Source organism: Magallana gigas, chromosome 5, assembly GCF_963853765.1.
Source record: "Magallana gigas chromosome 5, xbMagGiga1.1, whole genome shotgun sequence".
Classification (NCBI taxonomy): domain Eukaryota; kingdom Metazoa; phylum Mollusca; class Bivalvia; order Ostreida; family Ostreidae; genus Magallana; species Magallana gigas.
In genome coordinates, this window is record NC_088857.1 from 21,850,472 (window position 1) to 21,870,739 (window position 20,268).

The 20,268-nt window shown below is 33.4% G+C and overlaps 1 protein-coding gene across 2 annotated transcripts; it reads right to left on the reverse strand.

Moving 5' to 3' along the window:
• Positions 1–564: 564 nt before the first annotated feature.
• LOC105333156 (uncharacterized) lies at positions 565–18,721 on the reverse strand. 2 transcript variants are annotated; one of them, XM_034477694.2, is made up of 40 exons: positions 18,303–18,721; positions 17,125–17,301; positions 16,705–16,815; positions 16,503–16,598; positions 15,513–15,636; positions 15,092–15,189; positions 14,702–14,854; positions 14,428–14,512; positions 14,126–14,238; positions 12,954–13,082; positions 12,430–12,870; positions 11,828–12,313; positions 10,878–11,105; positions 10,485–10,547; positions 10,170–10,337; positions 9,685–9,837; positions 9,416–9,517; positions 9,215–9,309; positions 8,787–8,981; positions 8,336–8,407; positions 8,137–8,236; positions 7,623–7,721; positions 7,398–7,467; positions 7,134–7,242; positions 6,852–6,904; positions 5,960–6,080; positions 5,682–5,782; positions 5,372–5,474; positions 4,832–5,009; positions 4,599–4,668; positions 4,318–4,384; positions 4,135–4,220; positions 2,528–2,654; positions 2,241–2,282; positions 1,991–2,134; positions 1,743–1,853; positions 1,516–1,650; positions 1,262–1,405; positions 1,082–1,139; positions 565–759 (listed from the first exon to the last, which is right to left on the reverse strand). In XM_034477694.2, exons 1-40 carry the CDS (start codon positions 18,346–18,348, stop codon positions 746–748), a joined length of 5,067 nt encoding a protein of 1,688 aa, XP_034333585.2. In that variant the 5' UTR covers positions 18,349–18,721; the 3' UTR covers positions 565–745. The 2 variants fall into 2 exon arrangements, with proteins under 2 accessions (XP_034333585.2, XP_034333581.2); XM_034477690.2 differs by having other exon boundaries at positions 14,428–14,515.
• Positions 18,722–20,268: the final 1,547 nt, after the last annotated feature.

Genomic DNA, 20,268 nt, shown 5'->3' on the forward strand with positions numbered 1-20,268 from the left:
TTAGAATTTATCTACAGATGATAAAAACCTAAAAACATCTTTCATCGAATTTTCTCGAAACCTGCATAAAATAGCATTCCTTTTAAATCGGAAGACTACTACATCAAAATTGTATTTTATGGATCGTATCATCTCTAAAACGTGATTTTTGGCTGGTTTTTTTTTTCCTCTCAGAATGATGTATTCTCTAAATATTATAATTATGAGGGGCAAACCATTTCATTATTACTAGTTACTGAGAGTAAAATTGAATATGTGTAAGTGAATTTGCATAGGACAGTAACCAAGCATAATATCTTTATAAAGCTTTAGAAATTTATTTGTAAGTTCAATCGTTTACATAATGGTCATGCATTTTGTAAATTTATTTATTAGTAAATCAATTAAGTGCACATTTTGTACATACTATTGCAGTCATGTTTTGGGTATTGAAAGGGTCATCAACATTATTTGAATTTTTAAAAAAAACACCTAAAAATAACTAATATAGAAAAGGTTCACATATCACCCTGTCTTGGTAAAATTTACTATATCTGATTATCAAAATTTAAAAACAAAAAATGATTGGATATGTCTTCTTGATACAATGCAATAACAAGACGTTCCATGACACGTTTCACGCGGCAATGACCGCCATTTTCTTTATTCTTTCTTCCATCAATTATTACATACAGTTAGATACATTTAATGTTATATTCAACTTTTAATTCTATCACAGTCTCGACACATAACACAAGACAGTAAATTAGGCATCGAATTCTGAAATAGAAAAAAAAGCAGTTGAATTTTAATTTTATATCCTAAAAATATTCAATTGTATTATACATGCTAATTGCATTTTCAAATTATTTTCTTCAATTTCTACATTGTTTTAAACTGAAAAAATAACTAGCCATATTCACAAGCTGAAAAGGTTGGTTGATTCATACAACAATGTATGCTTTCAAATTTAATTATCTGAATAAATTACAGAATTGAAATAAAAAAAAGAAATATAATTCATAGTATTGTTTCCTCTAAATAATTCATTGTGTTATCATTCTGATAAAAGCTTTTGGGATTTGTCAAAGTAAAATATTACCTTCTTCATTCTTCATTTGTGAAAAATTTACTCTGTTTTGTGTTGTTGTATTGCTAACCTAAAAATAGAAACATTTATCAAAGTTCAGTAATATATATACATTAATACAAACGTAGTCGGTTTAATGCTTATGAACAACTAAGTCTTGTAGCTATATGAATGTATTAAAAGATTTGTTACCGCTGAAAACTGAGACGTGTTTGATGTGACGACTCGAGTTCTTTCAATTTTAGTTTGCACCACTCTACACTCCCTTGTGGGTCTCATTTCGCGGTATTTGTTTGCCTCCGACTGAAAATTCTGTATTATACCACCGCCACCTCCCTTAAATAAAAAACCCAAAAAAAATTGGTTTTGCTATGCACAAACTGCTTTAATTACTAATTGAAAAATTAATTGCATTTCATTAATATATCAATATCTTCATGACATACCCATCTGACTTCCTGTTTCTTTTCTTCGTGTAAAACTCCTTCTGATGAAACTTTCAACTCAAATGCTTCATTTCTTGAATCCGTCTGAAGGTGTGTGGCGGATCCTGATTGTGTGATAATTTTCCCGCCAACAATCTAAATAATCGGTGAAAATTGAATTCTTTCAAAGTGATTGAAAATTTTTCCAAATAAATTGTTATTGATTAAACACTTAGAGATGAAAATACCTGAGTTTCCATTGAAGAAAGGAATAATTCTCTTTCCATAACTGTATTACTGCTCTCAGTTTCCTCTGTATGCAAGTGTATATCAGTCTCCGATACCTTATCGGGGTCTTTCTACAAATTTACCATCATATCTACATAACATCAACCAAGAATTTCTGTGTTATAGAATTGCAAATCCATTCCTGATCTTTAAGAATTTTAACTTTGTAATCTTTGGTATTTGTACATAAGGAGAGTTTTTAACTTACGTATACTGAATTATTGACCGGAACTAGAGCCGTTGTATGTGTATTGTTTGTAGAGTGGTCTGTTGTGGAAGATACCACGTGATCCACACCCTTGTCTCGTTTCTTTTTCAGAGAGGGATGCTTTGCTCTCATTGTCTTTTTTATCTAAAAGATTGTTATGTTACAAACATTATGTCAAACACAAAAATCTGTGCTAAGTTTTACATCGTCGAATTTTACTCCAATGAAAATTGTTTTTTTTTCCCCTTACCTTGTTGTTCATTAACACATGCGTGATGAAAATTAAAAGTCCCTTGAAAATAAACAAAAATATTGTATTTTTAGTGGTTACTGGATAAGCCAATGAATAAAACTAGGTAACGAACATAATAGAAAGTGAAACACATACATGTAATATTTTAAGCTGTCTACTTTTTAAAATGAATTTTAAAGGGCATCAAAAGCAAATATTAAAATAAAGATTATGAATCAAAAGACATGTTCACGTGAAACAAAACTACTTTATATATGTAATTTGCATCTGCCGTCAAATCTTACTTGTATTGAATTTGCAATAGTAAATATGTATTGGAACACAATGGCGTCTTCGTTGATAGCAAAGATTCCAAAAATCCACGTGACTCCAAGAACGGGAATCAGTGTACACACACTTTTTAAGGCATTTCTGAAATAACAATTAAATTAAAGCAAAGAAGATGTGACAGGAATTAAAACATTAATAAAGCAAACAAAAAGTATTCATTTGATTAAACATGAACTGAGTATTACGTAAAAAAAAATTGAGTCTGAAGAGTTATTTTAGAAAAAAAAACAAAAAATCATTGCATATCCTAAACTAGCAGTCGGTATCTGACCAGGGACGTATATACGAAGGTCAATCAAAAAATACGAAGACAATGCGGCTGTCTATCATATATTTTTCATGAAAGTCATACTTAACAGATTAATTTGTGCACCAACACTTATGTTATTGATATGCGAAGTTTTAGTCCATTTGATGAAACAGTATTTTTGTTACCCCTTTTTAAAAACAACATGTTTTGTCACCACGGCGCACGGTAACGTTCTAAACATGACGTCAAAATTAAACACGCACAGTTTATAGATATACCCCATCTTTATATCACGCTTAGTCTCTTGTGCCTTTCTTCTTACAATTTAAAATGGCACTGAACCACTTAACATCTTATTTGCACACATTTGCTCGAGAATCATAAGTTAGTTCATCAAAGTTTTCATTTTCTAACCGTGTATATCTTAGTTTACAGTAAGGATTAGCCTGAACGTTGGTTAACGTTACTTCCTTTAAGACCAAATATTTACAGATATTTTACTCTCTTTCGGACTGTTTTATATTCAAAATACAATGACCACCACCCCCACAAAATTTATTACAGTTAAACACAAACTTGCAAATAATTGTTGACTTATTTTTTGCACCATTGAGCATTTTCACAGCTTGTAACGGCTTTTTCCTGAGTAAAATCCATTTTATTTGTACTTCTCGTTGCGCCGTGACGTCAGGCGACGTCGATGTTTTTAGTCAATTCTAAAGAGGACTATCTGACTTTAGTTAGTAATATCTGTTCGCCAAAACAATATATCCCGTCATTATTTGGTAGATAGAATAACATGAATATACTAAATTTGAAGTTTCAATATAATTTGGTTTTCAGCCAAATTTATAAAGATAATACTTTCAACATTATATGGTTTATTGTTGACATAACACAAGTTTTGACCGTGCACCGTGACCTCATTTTTGCAGGATTAAATTCTAAATAATTCTTAGAAATAAAGAAATTTATTAACTATTTTTTCTTGCAAATTTTCTGAAACTATTGCTAAATTATGTCTACTAAATTTAGTAATGATATGACGTTAAGTTACATAGCTATGACAAAAGTCTTCGTATTTTTTGATTGACCCTCGTACTTACGTTATTATATACGTCCCTGATCTGACTAAGGGTTATGTTAGTCTCATTCAATAATATTTCCTTCTTTTGAAGCTTGACCTTGCCAGCATCAATTTAGGAAAATATAAAAGTATGAACATTTCGAGCGCTTATCTTATTTAAACGGCCCTATATCCTAGATGCAAAAACATCTAGGATTTTTTTTTTTCCTCTACATTTTACATACCTTGCTTTTTCTTTGAATTCTGCTTTCTTCATTTTAGTTGTTAAAAACATAACTCGAAGTAAAGAGATAATTATACCAAGGTTAAGCTGAAATGGAAATATTACCCATAACCTAATATCAGATGGAACTTTTCAGCAACAAAAGCAATCATTGACTTTTAATTAACTACTTTTGTATACATACCAAGAAAATTAAAAGGACAGGAGCGATAAAAGCATATATTGCTCCAGAGTTTACAGATAGCCAGCAGCTGAAAGATACATAATGAAAGGTACAATGTATGTAAAATCGCATCGTCGTGGGAACATTCATTGGCTTTTTAATGACTCTCTACAGCTATAAAAATCTTAATCCATCTTAAACTTGACAAAAGGCCTGAATTTGCAAAGCAGTTAAGAAGGCAAGGCTACAACAATTAAGCAAATTTTAAATTATATCATTTATTATAATATAGTGCTACTTACAATGTTTCAGAATGATATTGTGTGTTCCAACAGCTTCCTAGCGTGATAAAGACTATCACCAATGGAATACCTCGACAAAAAAAACATTCTAATTAAAATTGAACCTCTGTGACTGGCATATTAAGAAAACAAGTCTTTAATTTTTAATAAATTGAGGAAATCTATGAACAAGCCATCAATGAATAATGAGATATTTGTCAAATTGTACTGAATTGATTCAGAAACTAACTTACCTATTGCAGACCCAACGATCCATTTTAAACGTGACCGAGAATTAAAGTTGTTAGTGATGCGCATTGCATAGAATAATACTGTAACGTTCATAAAGAAAAAGGTTCCTACGCCAAACATCATGAAGAATGTAGTTAAAAGGAAGAAATGAAGTAGAGCCGTGACGGCGATGCAAACAGCCTGTAGATGATAAAACATACATGTCATAATAATAATCATAATCTGCGCTTTCAATTTATTTGAGATTTTTTAATTTATCTATATGACTTTAATATCAGTTTAAATCAATCATTGTCCATTTGTGAGTTCTATGTTTGCTCAAATATTAAGTGTTATGATGTATATCTTTATGAATTTATTTTTAAAAAATTGAGTTTTACATTAATTAAAAGAAAAGGTTGGGGCCTAATATTAGTCTAATATTTTGCCTTCACTGGAATCTTTCGGCGACGGGAACGGCTATTACATACTTTTCTTGTTGCAATCAACTTAAAGGTTTAAAATTCGTTTGTAAGCGTAGGATTTAGCACTGCCAGTCCTACCTCATTTTCTGCATTATCTACCCCGGTCAAAAACACAAGGTATCCAAGGAAGAGAGAAACGCACAGACAGATGATCAAAACGTTCTGGTCACTCTTTATCTTCCTAGAGGGAAAGAGAAAAATTAATGCTAGTATCAAAATGTTGAGAAACTAGCTGCGGATTCATATTTCACTGTACTTATCTTATTTCATCATTTATTAGAAATATTCACAGTCAGATTGGTCAATACTTCATTCGTCGTCTCATAATTTAAAACATTAACCACATAGAGTACATAGATGATTCCTGTATTTTACAATATATTCTTACTTCCACAAGTAAATATAGATTCCGACGGTCAGGGCGGTGAACAACATTGAAATGACAACACCAACAATGGAAATTATTACAAGCGCCGAATCTTCTTTTTCCTGTTAGAAAAGAGAATTCTGACTAACCAACTCTATCAAACTACCTATTTGCTGAAATATGTATAATGAGTTGTAAATTTTAACAAAGATAACTTTTAAATGAATGAAACAGATCCTTAATTGGAAGTGAATTTTAGCTCAAATCAAGTATAATGGGGAAGCCATGAAAAAAAGTACCGGCGTGTAAGGTCTCATGAGAATAGCGAAGTTGGTGGTATGGTTACAAAGACAGACAGTGGTGCCACCCTCCGTGGAATTAGTAGAACATCCTTCTGACGACCAGCCGCCTGTCCCGTCACTGTAAAGTGTAACCACTGTATTTATACACTATTTATCAGTGAAAACACTGTATTTTAACTCGATGACTAAGAGTAACATCTCTGTCTATAAGTGAAAACACTGTATTTATACACTAAAAGTTTAACAAATGTATTTATAAACTATGTCTAAGAGTAACAACTGTATTCATATACTTTGTCTAAGACTAACACCAGTATTTATACACTATGTCTAAGTGTAAACATTGCATTTAAAGACTGTGTCTAAGTGTAACACCTGTCTTTATACACTTTGTCTTAGTGTAAACATTGTATTTAAAGACTGTGTCTAAGTGTAACACCTGTCTTTATACACTTTGTCTAAGTGTAAACATTGTATTTAGACCCTATGTCAAAGTGTAAACAGTGTATATATACACTTATCTATAAGTGTAAGAACTAACCTTATACACATGTACAACATGCTTTACCGCAAACAACTGATTTTATACACTATGTCAAATTTTACTTTTTGTAGTTATCTACAGTGTCAGTAAAGACTATGCTAGTCTTAATCACAAAACAAAATAGATATTTAAGTAAAAGATCGGTACATACTCAACAAGTGCATTAACTGCTTAATCAAAGTGTAAAATCTTGCTTTAAATACATATTTATCGACATTTACAACTGTATATACAGCTTTTGGTACGTATACGACAACCAATGTATTGTTGATTTAGAATACAAAATACTGGATGTTACATTATCTGTGATACTATTATTTTGTATATATATTCTAAATTGCTTACAACAGAGCATAATCCCAAAAAACGCAGTCTGCATCTTCGTCTGCCATCCTCCTCTGAAGGGCAAAAAAATATAAACTAGACAAAACTTTTAAAATGTATAATAGAAAACTTTTGACTTGTTTTTTTATAAATATTTTTTTAAATATTCTTATGCTTTGCTATTTGGAGTTGTAAAATTTTATGGTTATAAAGAATATTCCTTATCTTATGCCTATTCCAATAATAAATTCTTTTTGATACTCTTACAGAAATTATTTCAGTCAATAATACAACTAAACCTACCCCTGTATTGTGCTGGAAGGTCAGAACGAGGGGTGGGGAGAGTTGTTGGATGGGATGGTCAAACGTTAGTGACATCACGGCAGAGTTCACCACGGAATCCGGCCCAGACCTACAGGCGGGGTCCAATCAAGTTTTAAAAAGTGATAAGATTATAAAGGAAAACATACAATTGTTTGTATTTTAAATGCACATTTAATTCAATATAGTTTATTGTAATTAATTGTTGGGTATAACTGAAAATTTTATGAAGTTTTATACGATTACCTTGAAGAGTTAGCTTTGGATGGTAAAAATTGAGACATTGTCTTGTATAAAACCGCAGAATATTTTGACGCTAGAAGACAAAATATTACCAAAAATGAAAACAATCATTCATTACGTAAAACACAAGCTAAACAAAACAATTTGTAGTTTAGTACACAAACCACAAAAAACTACAAAAAGCGGAGATTTTTGTGTATTATAAATATGATTTTGTGCATGTCATACCTTTAAACTGTTCCTCTTGCTTTGGGAGCACAATAAAAGTGTCATTTTCAAAAAACTGAACCCCTGAGTCGTGTATTGAAGTCTCACTAACGTTCACAACTACGAAGGTAACATAAAGGGTAATGGACAGTAAGTCGAAGAATTAGGATTTACAAGTACGTATTGTATACATATTGTAATTATGGTTTCTTTTAAAAAAAAAAACAATCAGTAAGACTTATTTTCTGTAAAAGAAAGTTTCAACACAATTCTCTTTGACTTGAAAATAATTTATTCCTCGCTTATTAATCATGGCTTGACTTTACAAACGTGTTGTTTTGAACATGAAAGTACCATAATCAATAGAGACTAGAGCGGTCTAGTAGACCAACGGGTACGCATACTTGTACGTGTAGGTTACAAGTTAAAACTACGCGTACCAGCTCTGACACATTACTCTTCTTGTTTAGCAATTGCAACGTGTACCTGTACGTGTGAATGTTTTAATGTAATTCTAGATAACTTGGTTACTGACCTATGTTGTTTCCTCTGAATTCTTTGTCTTTGGAGTCCTTCATTACTAGAGAGTTCGTCCTTTCCATGGCGTCCAATACCGATGTAGGACCAGCCATTGTCTGATATAAACGAGGTAAGATCAATGTAACGTGAAATTATTTTCAATAATTGTAGATCTATAAATCAAAAAGATGTATGAAACCTTTACACTGCAATACCTCTTCTTCAACCAGTTTCCATGACTCTTTGTTGTTGGCTGACGTCACGTGGTCAAAAATAGAGTAGACATTCTGATAAAAGAAGCATAGTTTTGTGTGCATAGTTGCTTTTTCAGTAGCTCAATAATACTAGATATTTTATGTATTGCTACATGTATATAAGAATCCATCGAACGCTTAAGAGTAACCACAAGAATAGTACCGTTATAGGGGGACATTGTTGCATGAACATAACTATATATGTTTGAGTGCAAAACATCTTCGAAATATGCGTGCATTTTATCGACAAAAGTACAATATAACTCGTTTAGTGCACGGATACAGAGATAAAAAAAGTCAAAAAAAATACAACGTACTTTAAACCTCAGAGTCTGTTAATCAAATATTTCACTTCATGAAACAAAAAAAAACAATATACAGTGTAACTTCAAGTTCATAACTAGAAGCCCACCTGGTTTGGTACAGTTGCGTTGCTTTGGTTAGCTACTTTCAGGACTGTGTCGATGATGCTAATGGAGGATAGTATATTGGCCGAGGAAATGGTCTGTTCTGAGGCAGTTAGATTTTCTGTTTTTGTTAGGGAGGTCTGAAACTTCTGTTCAATGTACTCTTTGTCGGACACCCCATCGCTTTCTAAAATCTGAAGCTGTAAAATGGGAATAGTAAGCTCGACTTTATTATAGAACTTGGCAATTATACGTCAGCTAAAATTCAGTCTGAGGTTTTTTATATGACAAGTTTATTCATTTTCTTTATGTATCTTTGGGTCTTTTGGATTTTGTTTTATTTACAGCTCTTACATTTACTAATGTAATAAATATCACCAAACGCTGGGTAACAATATACAACCAAAACTATTAATAGTTAATTGAATTAAACCTCGTTCAAAGCGGTTGAAAGTTCTATATCAGCACAGTATGACACTCGTGTCTTCATCCACGTCCCAGAACTATCACACAATCTGCTAGCGTTACCTACGAAAAATAAAACCTGTCGTAGTTTGCTCCTCGTTTCTAAATTCAGCCAGTTTGCTAACTTTACAACCAATGCTGTAATGCAAATACAGATTCATAGTTTTACCTTCTTTGCCGTTTGGACAGTCCGCATGAACGTATTTTTCTGGAATGGCGACTGGCCACGGAATACCGTGTACATCTACTGATGACGGACAGACAACGTCACCTACCGGAGAAGAGGGATACAATAATTATATATATATATATATATATATATATATATATATATATATATATATATATATATATATATATATATATAAATGTCTTAAGCCCCGAAACTTTACTTTTTAAAAAAATGTGAAACTAAGACATAACGATGTCCGTTCATGCCTTTGTTGTAGACCGCCATCGTAGCGTTGATCACCATGGTTACCCGGTAGTTGTCATGGTTACAGGAATATACTCCCATGTCGCTCATCTCAGTTGATGAAATACGTAGTAGACTGGAAGAACCCTTAACTGTGATTGCAATTCGTTTTCCATCTGTTGAAATGAAATAATCTTAAGCTGAATTGGTTTTTGTTTGTTTTGATGATTCAGAAACCTATTGCCCATATGGACGTTTAACATAAAATTAATTTATTCTGCCGTATGGTAATGCCTTGCCCTTAAAAATTGTTGATTTACTCCGCGTACAGTAATCCTTAAAAATTGCTGCGCTTTAAATAAGCATTTTTTGTCTCAAATATCAAAATCACGGAAACGTGTTATAAATCATATTCAGTATAAAATACTTATGTAGTTTCAAGAAAGTATTGTCAGTAAGTTGTATCAAATAAAATTAAAACTGCTTCAGAATGGACGACCACACTGACCCTGTTGTAAAGGACTGTCATTCCTGTACCAAGTCAACCGAGAAATATCCACGGAAATACCAGACAAATCTTTTAGATTTGTAATATTACACAATAGGTCGAAGGAACTTCCCTTCTGGACTGCTAGTTCGTAACGAGGGGAAATTTGGATTTGAAGCCCTCGTTTCACTGTGAAATAGCAATGTACCCGATTTTCATTAACATGCTTTAATTTTGGTTTGTTTAAAAACCATTGTGCATTTCAGATCTAGTTAAGTGGCTCTAGCAAACTTACAAAAATACTGCATTATCGAGTTATATTAAATATGTACTTACCCCTGATGTCAAAACTCGTTGAAGCAGTATAGTGCTGGTTGTATACAACCACTGTCCAGTTAGCTTTTTAAAAAAAATTTAAAAATACACTTTTTGGTCCTTCCTCTCAATATTGAAGTTGTAACTTAGTTTCCGCGAGTTTTGCTATATGTTAATATGAAATCATTTCCACAAAAACCCCCCACAAAATCCTGTCTGAGACAGTAAAATAGTATAAGATGGAAATAGTAACGTTTGCAATAACCTTTTATGCCACGAAATTAACCTGAACAATATGAAATAAGCGCCGCAATAAACTCTTAATTTTGCAGCATGCAGCAAACAGCTTTAACGTTAGAAATAATTTCGGTAGCTCAAGACAACCATTAAACTTTAATGTTCTCAAGTTTTTACCTTGGTCTCTAAGTTTCAGCTCTAATATATCTAGAGAACATTTCATCACATCAATGAAAGATTGCTGTATCAAAAACCTTCCTGGAGAATGCGAAACTTGGGTGCCATTCCTCAACCATTTTACTTCAAACCCAAATCGGATATTAATGTCCACAGACATGGTTAGAGTCGAACCCTCTATCCCCTGTGAAGAGGGGACCACTTGACTCCTTGTGATATTGATCATCTCTATGATAAAAAAAAAATATGTCCAGATTTAACCATTACGCGGAATTCCGCAATCATAATTATATATATATACGTATATATCTATATATACATTGTATAAAATTATTTCAATCGATAGATAATACAATAAATCTTAACTTTCCTGATATTAAGAAAAATAACTATTGCAGAACTAATTAGTTACATTACTAACCACCAAAATGATCTAATAGAATTGCGATCAAGCAAAAATTATCTAATAACTCAGATTTTGTTGAAATTATTAACAATCGAGCAAATACGCATTCAACCAGTAACTTTTTTGCTTTTTCTAAACTAGGTTAAATTAAAAGTCAGCAATATACATGTAGATGACTTTTTTTTTCAATTAAGCATCCTTTAATAGTAATGAGAATAAACTAATAAGAATGAACGACTTTTGTCCTTTGTCTTTGCACAAAATTCATATTTCTTGGACACGTGTGCAAAAGTAATACAGCGTATACAATGTAGTAAATGTATCTTTATTTAATTAATAAAATTTGGTATTATGAAGTATGAGTATTGTGTATACTTTACAACGACCAAATCAAGGAGGACCCATTATAGCGAGTAACCACCCCCCCCCCCCCCAAAAAAAAAGTTTATGAAGAAAATCCATGCTATCACGTAAAATTACGCCAAATAACAAGGTGATATATCCTTCAATTTCTATATAACAGACATAAAAGACACACACACACCTGAAGTCGCTGGAGGTTTGACAAATCGCCACACAGAAGCAATATAATGAGGATCAGACATGTCGCTCCCAAACTCGAACGACGTAGGGACGGGAGGGTATCCTGAATTTAGACTGGTCATCAACTGTTTTCCGAGATCTAAACCCTTTCCAATCGAAATGATATTACTAGCTTCCCATGATATCCAAAAATGGCGAAAATCTGTGCAATCCAGAACAGAAGTAGAATAGGCTCTAGAAATACAGTTATACGCCCCATCTATGGTTCTGCGTTCTGTAAAACAAGAAATGTGTTGATTTGTATCGTTCTTTTTGAGTGCATCTAGCCAGATCAGATAAGATGTTCCATTCGTTATTCGAAACGATATTAGTCCTCTTTCACAAAGACGAACAGAGAACTTGATGTAGTGAATATTTGGTGGGGGTAACTGAAGACTCCATAGTGGTTTCAGAGGACCGCCTGACACGTGACAAGTTTCTATGGAATCTGAAATAAAAATTGATAGTCCACAACATGAATAGGGAAACTAATACTATTGTTAATATACATATACGTACCTTTTTTCAAAACAAAAAAAAGGAAAAAATCAATTGGCAAGTTACCAGTTGAATTTACTGGGCCAAAAAAATTCCACTCTCCAATTCCATCACGAGCTTGAATTGAAATGGAACTAACGTTGAGGGGGTTATAAACCCGAAAATCAAGAATGACGTCATTTCCTGGTATTCTTCCGCGTCCGACCTTCAGAGTGTCGAACCAGCTCACCCAGAAATCCCGGAACGCTCCATTGTGCAGTAGTTTCCCGTTGTACTCTTCAAGACACTGTGTTAGCGATGCCGTTTTTCGTATGCATAAACTCCCCGTAAAGCTCTGATTAAATGCAATGTAATAGTGTCTGCCGGGTTGCGTTTGCAATGATAACTCGATGTCATTTGTAGCTTTCACGGAGAAAATTATATATTTGTTCATAGGGTTCGGGACCCCGTATTGTGACAATTCTTTTGATTGGTTTTTCTGGGTACATACTGCCACGCTCTTTTCGTCTACAATGATAAAAGATGATAAAATATAAACCAAAATTCGAAACGTTGTTTGAATAGCGCTAGAGCGTTACAATGAAACATACCAATGTAATATTCCAGTACAAATCCATGAGGTCCACTATACGAGCCGTTACTGGTGTAATTTACGGTAATGGTTTCTTCACGATAGACAAAAACTCCTGACTCCTCTAATATCACGGATTTAGTAAAACCTATAATAAAAAAAAAGAATAACTACATGTATACATAATGTCAGATTTACTATTTGTAGTTTTTATTTATCGTTAAATCGTCGTTTAAGTAACAGCAAATATGATCCTTTAACAGATATTATAACAAGTGTTATTCTGCAACAAATAAACACTCATAAGCTTAATCAGAATTATAACCATTGCGTTAAGTTAAATAACGCACATTATCCAGGATTCAGACTTGTCGTCAGCCATTAGCTGTATTATATACGTGACTAAATTTGCTCCGTTATACTTTTGCCGAATGGTAACAGCATTTTTTTTCTCATTGTCAGTATGGAATGTGTAATTACAATATGTAATTTACAGTTTTAAATTAGCTCCATATTAGAAATCAACTTTGGTGTGTGAAGTTAACCTTTTATATATTAAAGTTGTTTTCAGGCCCAAACCCCGATGTTATTTTGGCTCATTATACGTTTTTGGACAAATTGACTCCCAATTTTCGGGGTTTATTATTTTCTGGCAACAAACATTATTTCACGTTAGAAGCTCCAATCATTTTTTATCTTCAAATCACTGAACCTAGTTTAGATACTAGTACTTCAGCAGGGTAAACAAAAGTCTGGGCTGCGTTCAAGATCGTAGCAGCTAGCCTAGCCGCTAGGTCGTAGACTTCTAGGGCTATAGAACGGACTGTTAGGTTAGCAGCTAGGTCTCAGATTTGAAGTTAGAAATAATTAAGTAAAGAGACTATATACATTGACATAATTTGTTAATTTTAAGCGGAGATATACATGTTAAAATTTATTTTAGCTGAAACGATGAACAAAATATCACTAAATAAATAGATTTCGTATTTGTTACTAAGTGTAACTAAGGTAACCATCTTGAATTTTGATGCTTAGCATAAACTATTTAAGCTACGAATATCTACGTAGCGGCTACGCTAGCTTATCGTTCAACTACGTAGCCTTACGTACAATGTAGCAGCTACATGTACGACCTGTACTCGTACGTTTACGATCTACGAATTGTTAGTGAAACGGTCGCCTGGTTCTTACGATCATTCTGAATCCGTAGAGTCGTCTGCTCGCTGAGGAAGAAGTATTTCATCTGTACGTATATATTGGCTTCCTTTACTGGTGAGAGGATCGTCCACACACAAGATGTAGGCCTGTTGTTGGTATAGCCATAGAAAAATTACGTCATTGTTAAAATTATTCTTTAAAAATAACCACAATGCCGAGATGGCATTACTAATAGTTCCGACAACAAAATAGATGTATGTATGTTATCCATACAGTTTGTAATATTTACGAGAGAGAGAGAGAGAGAGAGAGAGAGAGAGAGAGAGGCTTCTCACCTTTGCAAAGGAAATTCCTGAGACATGATAATTTGTTTTTGTGTGGATGCTTCTAACGGTACCCCTTCGTTATCACAAGAACTATCTGCTGGTCCAATAATCGGAAAAGAAATATTATTTGTGAATATTTGTTAGACGCATTTAGTCAGGTAGAGCCCCCTTATATATTTTGACCTTATACAACTTTTCAAAGGTTCGATTGGTGTTACTAAAAATTCAAATGGTAATAGCTGTTTAATCAAATGATCATCTTATATACATATTCGTTGCCTACCTTTATTGTTAGCAGCAAAAAGTCTGAACTGAAATCCTTGTTCACTCCTGGGCCTCGTATAGGAATCTGTTCTAAACGACAAACTCAAAGATCTGTCTACGGCGGAGCTCCCAAAATGTTCCCGACAAGACACGTTCTCCAACCGAGAATTACCTTGAAAATTGATAATCCATCAAGTTCATTTTATTTGCTATTGAAAATGAAAACAATATATCATGCAAGTAATGTTTGGTTTTGTTCGTAGCTTTGCGAAAATATCTTGTGTTTGAAATATCGGTAATTGCATTGATAGTTTAATCCTATGTCTTCTTTCGATCAATACAAATGCAAATGTGCTACTAATATGTCCTTTGTTTAATTAAAAGTAAATATAAAATTGGTAGGATCTACCTTGAAAGCCTTTCAGGTCGTCATTGCAGAACAAGTAGTATTCCATGATTATTCTATATCCATCGGGTGGCACTATATTCCATACACAGTTCAAGTTTCTGCGAGAGTAATAAATAGTTACGATAAAAATAAGTATATCTATGTAATTTCTAATATCCTGAGTGAAAGGGATATTGGATTTTCTGAGCAAAAGCGATATCTTGAACATCGTTGAATGATTATATTTATCATGACACAACTGACGTTGATATTACCAGTAACAGGGTTTTTATAATGCTATGTACTGACGTCAGAAGGATATATACGGCATGTTTTAATTTACAAAAGATCACGTATGATATTATTATTCATATCAAACTTGTTCTGACAACTTTCGACAGAAAAATAAAAATCTTTAGACAGCTAAAAATAATATTCTCACGTTTCATAAGAAGGAAGCTGAAATGGCCTCAGCGGATCATAAAATGGCGGGAAACTGATGGCGGTTAGTTTGTTCGGCTGGAGTTGTATCACATTTGGTTTGCCATCACAGTTCAGAGCCTTGGCTGAACAAAAAATTGTGTTGCTATGGTAGTACATGTAGAATAGTAGGCAAGCAATGTAAGTAGGTGTACTTTAACGCTACAGAGGTCCTGTTAAACATTATTTTTGAGATGCTGGAAACATTTTACCGAAGAAGAAGCAATTCAATAGTAAGGGATACGGCGATTTCTTACTACATCACGTGGTACTGAATAATTCATAACGAGGCGTTTACTTTCCGACTCGGGGGTTAAAGCAATATATAGTTTTTTTTCACTTTTTAAACGTGGCTGAGTTGAAAATATAGTTTGCAAATATTGGTACAATATTTCTATAAAAATATTAATTCATTACGACATATGGTTTTTTAGGTGGGGGGGGGGGGGGGAAGGGGGGGGGGGGGGCTGCGAAGTTTTGTAAGTAATCTATTGTAGTGTTCATCTGTTTTAGCTGTAGGGCTTATGTAAAACTATATGACAGAGCTGTCAAAATGTTTTTGATTTGAACTATAAACTACATTATACTGTAATACGCACGTGTTTCTATCTAGTCTTGCATTCTTTATAACATTGGACAAATCGTATCAGTCTTTTTGAGGTGTTAACAGTTTAAAATAGTTTGTTTTTAAAATGTAAATGATGGTGCTTTATTCGATTAAGCAGTTTAGTGTGATCTTTTACTGTAATATAATTTTTTTTTTACACAAAGGGATCCATCCATCTTCGTATTGTTAATACAGGTGTAGTTCAACATTGCTGTGTGCTAAATGATTGATAGCTTAAATGCACAGGTAGAAATTTTAACGCTTTAATTAATCCTTCGTTCACTCAACAAAAGAGTTAAAAATATGTAAACCCCCAGATTGTTATCTCCATATTACATAACATACCTGATTTCTCGCATATAAACGCATTTTGATCGGTACATGGTCGGTCTAACCACACGGGTTTAGTTAAACCATTCAATGCCAGACATCGGAATGCACCTACGTTTAAAAGCAAACATGAATTATGAAATTCTCAGACGTCTATCTCAAATTTTCTGCGTGAGATATTTGATCCAGATAAATTTTCAACAAGTGGTATTCTCACCTAATATCCAAAAGGTGGAGTTAAACGGCTCTTGGTAGTTGTCCCACATCCAACCATTGTCGTACAAGGAATGACCGCCTGTCCACACCAATGTAGCATTATCTAAGATGTCTAGAAAGAGAATCGAAAACAATTTTTTTTAATCATCTAACATTGAATAAATGCATTGAGGCAATTGAAATACAAGTAATTTTAATGAAAAAAAGGTTAGATGTCTATAGATTTTTGTGATGAAGCTATGTGTCATGTTATCAACGGTCCCAATTATACTCAAAGTACAAGATGGCGTTATACCGGATATCGGTATAAAGATTAGTCTTAAAGTCTTCGGCAATCCAATTTGCGTTTATATTGGTACTTGTATTTTATGTCACAAAATATTAGTAAAAGAGACTGGTATATTATAAAGTGAGTACTTACTTTTCGCTACGAATAACATCACGTGATCGCTGGTGATAGATACTAGAAAACCACCTTCTCTTGTACAAGTTTCTCTCGCCTGTTTCCAACTCTGGGGTTTCGGGAACAGTTTGTAACAGATGCCATTCTCTTGGTTGGACAGCCAGGTTTCTTCACAATAATACTTCGCGTTGACAACTTCATGATAAAAAATCAAGATGGTGTAAAAAAAAAATGTGAGGTAAAACTATGAATGTACAAAAGTTATTTTCTTTGCAAGCTATATATTATAATTATGACCTTACTTGAGTAGGGCATTTCACTTAAAATTCTTTGTTTATTGTTCCCATCATACTTAAATCTTATGTATATATTAAGATTGTTCGTGAATGTGATTAAACAACTTGTCGTTGGTCAATTACTCGAAAAAATCGGTTCCCTGGACTCGACCATACAAGTTTGATTTGTGTCATTGATTTCAAGTAAAAACAACAGTATAAAGGTAGACGGCCCTCTTTATGAGTCAATCGAAGCTCTTAAAAAGATCTTACAAAAAAGTACGCTATTTAGTTTTATTTATATAATGTTCGTGTATTAAAACTACAGATTCGGTTGATGCCATCCATATGGATATATTACCTTATTAGCATGAAAATTGCAGCTCTTCGCGATAATTTACACTACTGGTTTTTTCTTCTATTTCCGTGTGCATTAAAATGACATATTTGATTGATGCATAATCCATTCCTTTGAATATTTCACCTTATTTGCATGATAATATTTTAGTTTATATATATATTGGAATTTGACGGGCTATAAACACCTGGGTGAGCGTAAGGGTCACATTGAGCCTTCTGCATCGGTATCCACGACCTAGTTAACATCAGTAGCTAATGACAAGTCAAGTTTCTTTTGTTGTTCAAAAAGATGCATAAAGAGCGTCACAACATTTGTATAATCAGGACAAAAAAAACCCTCTATATCGCCTGCAAGATAGATAGACTTGATAGCAAATTTAACTTTTCAAAACAAGTTTTTTGAAGGGAAAAACTGTTCTAGTTTTGATAATACTTCACCAAATTCATGCGGTTTTAACTGCACCACTTGTTTATTACATAGTTTTATGTAATATTTTAATACATATGTCTCCTAAAATATAGCCATATATTTGTGCCATCAATAATCATAATAATGCTTACCTTGCATAAAAAATAATCCAGACAATATCACACGAGATGCATACATATTTCTGTTCCAATGGAAATAAAGTTCAAATAATATGATGCACTAAAATGCGGTGGGCATATCTTCCGAATTATGTCAATAATGAAAACCGTAGTGAATTCGAACACATAAACATTGTCAAACCGTGTTAAACGCCTGCATTATTTAAATGACTCAACAACGAAGCGACGTACTTTCCCCCCTTTACAAATGACGATCTCCATGAATGGATAATGATACCACAAAATAAACCCAACCCCCAGCCTCCGTCATCTTATCTCAGTTTCATCTTACAAATTAAGAGTTTCGTTTTGAAAAAAAATAAAATCAGATTTCAACCCAGAAAATGTCCCCAAAACACAACCAACCGTGCCCATGTACGATTTTGCCTGTGCAAAGCAGATAAATTTTGATACCTCTTTGTCATACCCCCTAGGTTGCCAGGTAGTTCACGAGACCGGGGTACCGTATATCTCTGCAAGTCCATATTGACACATGGAAGACAAGCAAATAGGTAGAGTTCATCCCAGGTTCTTTGATAGTTCGTAAATCACTATCTATTAGATATAGCGATTTACTGAACCAAATTAAACCCTGGGAAGTATGTACTTACAGTCTTACACTCATTGCAAAAAAACTCTCTTTTTTTACTCCATCTTGCATTTCTGGAAATTAACTTCAATGTTAGGAGTCAGGAGTCTTTGTTGTCACTGTTTGAATTAAGTCTTAATTCTAAGCAATATGACTGATTTTTTTACTATCTTTAAAAAAAAATCGTTTTTTTTTTGCTATCCGGTTTTTATTCGGTTTTCGTAGTTTAAGGTATTCCTATGCGATTCTCCTCTAATTAGTGGATTGTTTGGCATTCTTACCTTTCTTAGATTACATATTTATTAAGTATTTACAGGACAATCTACATATCAGATCGCTACAAAGATCGTGTCACATATTCACTTACATCAAAGATTATTTGCGAAAGATTTTTCTTTTTTAGGTTGACAGGATATGACAGTCATCTAAGGAATGCCCAAGTACCTACTACCGATTTCGATAGTATTAGTGCGTTGTGCTTGTCGCAGACAAATCCCCCACCCCCGCCCGTCTTTCTGGGGGTTATAACATAATATCTTACATTTTTATCGTACAAACCCAAGTCACGATTTAATTGACTATCGATTTGTTGAATTCAGACGGTGTCTTTAGATAGCTCTTTCAATGCATTGTGTATATCATGTTAAGTATTGCTTGTCTAAGATAGTTCCACAGATTTCTAACCCCGAGTGACCAACTTAAAGATATGACTAAACCTTTCTGGTATAATGATTAACAAAAAGGGCGGTATTACTGATAAATGGTGTTTCTTTCACACTCAACTCATAAGAAAACACTAATTGCTAAGTACGCTACACTACAGCGCCTTACTCCAGTCAAGTACGAAATGTACTTCATAGTAACTCGTATTTCATCCTTGAGATCTATTGATGTGTATTTTTTTAATGCTATATTTAAATTAAAATATCAAGTACGGACGTACATGTTTATTACTTGTAATTTAATTTTTGAATGTGGGAAAACCTGTTAGTCGTCACTGGTTCGAATCCTCTAAGTGTTCTGATGATTTTCCTCCCGAATCTACTTCTAATTTTATTATTCCCAAGCACGTATTTTTGTGTCATGCGCATAAGAAACCTGTACAAGCATAACTATTCAAAATTGTTACAGATCAGCAATAATCGGAAACAAAAAATACAGATGTTGCTGATGTATATATAAAGATGTTGCTGGCCGTTTGGTATCTGGCTTTACGAAATGCCGGTTCTCGCTATAGAATTGTTTAAAGATAGGATTTGAGGTAGAATGTTTGCTTGCTTACTTAATTATTTGTCCCTTTGAAAATTATCATGGAGCCTTTACACGCGAATTTTTTGCCAACGACTTACC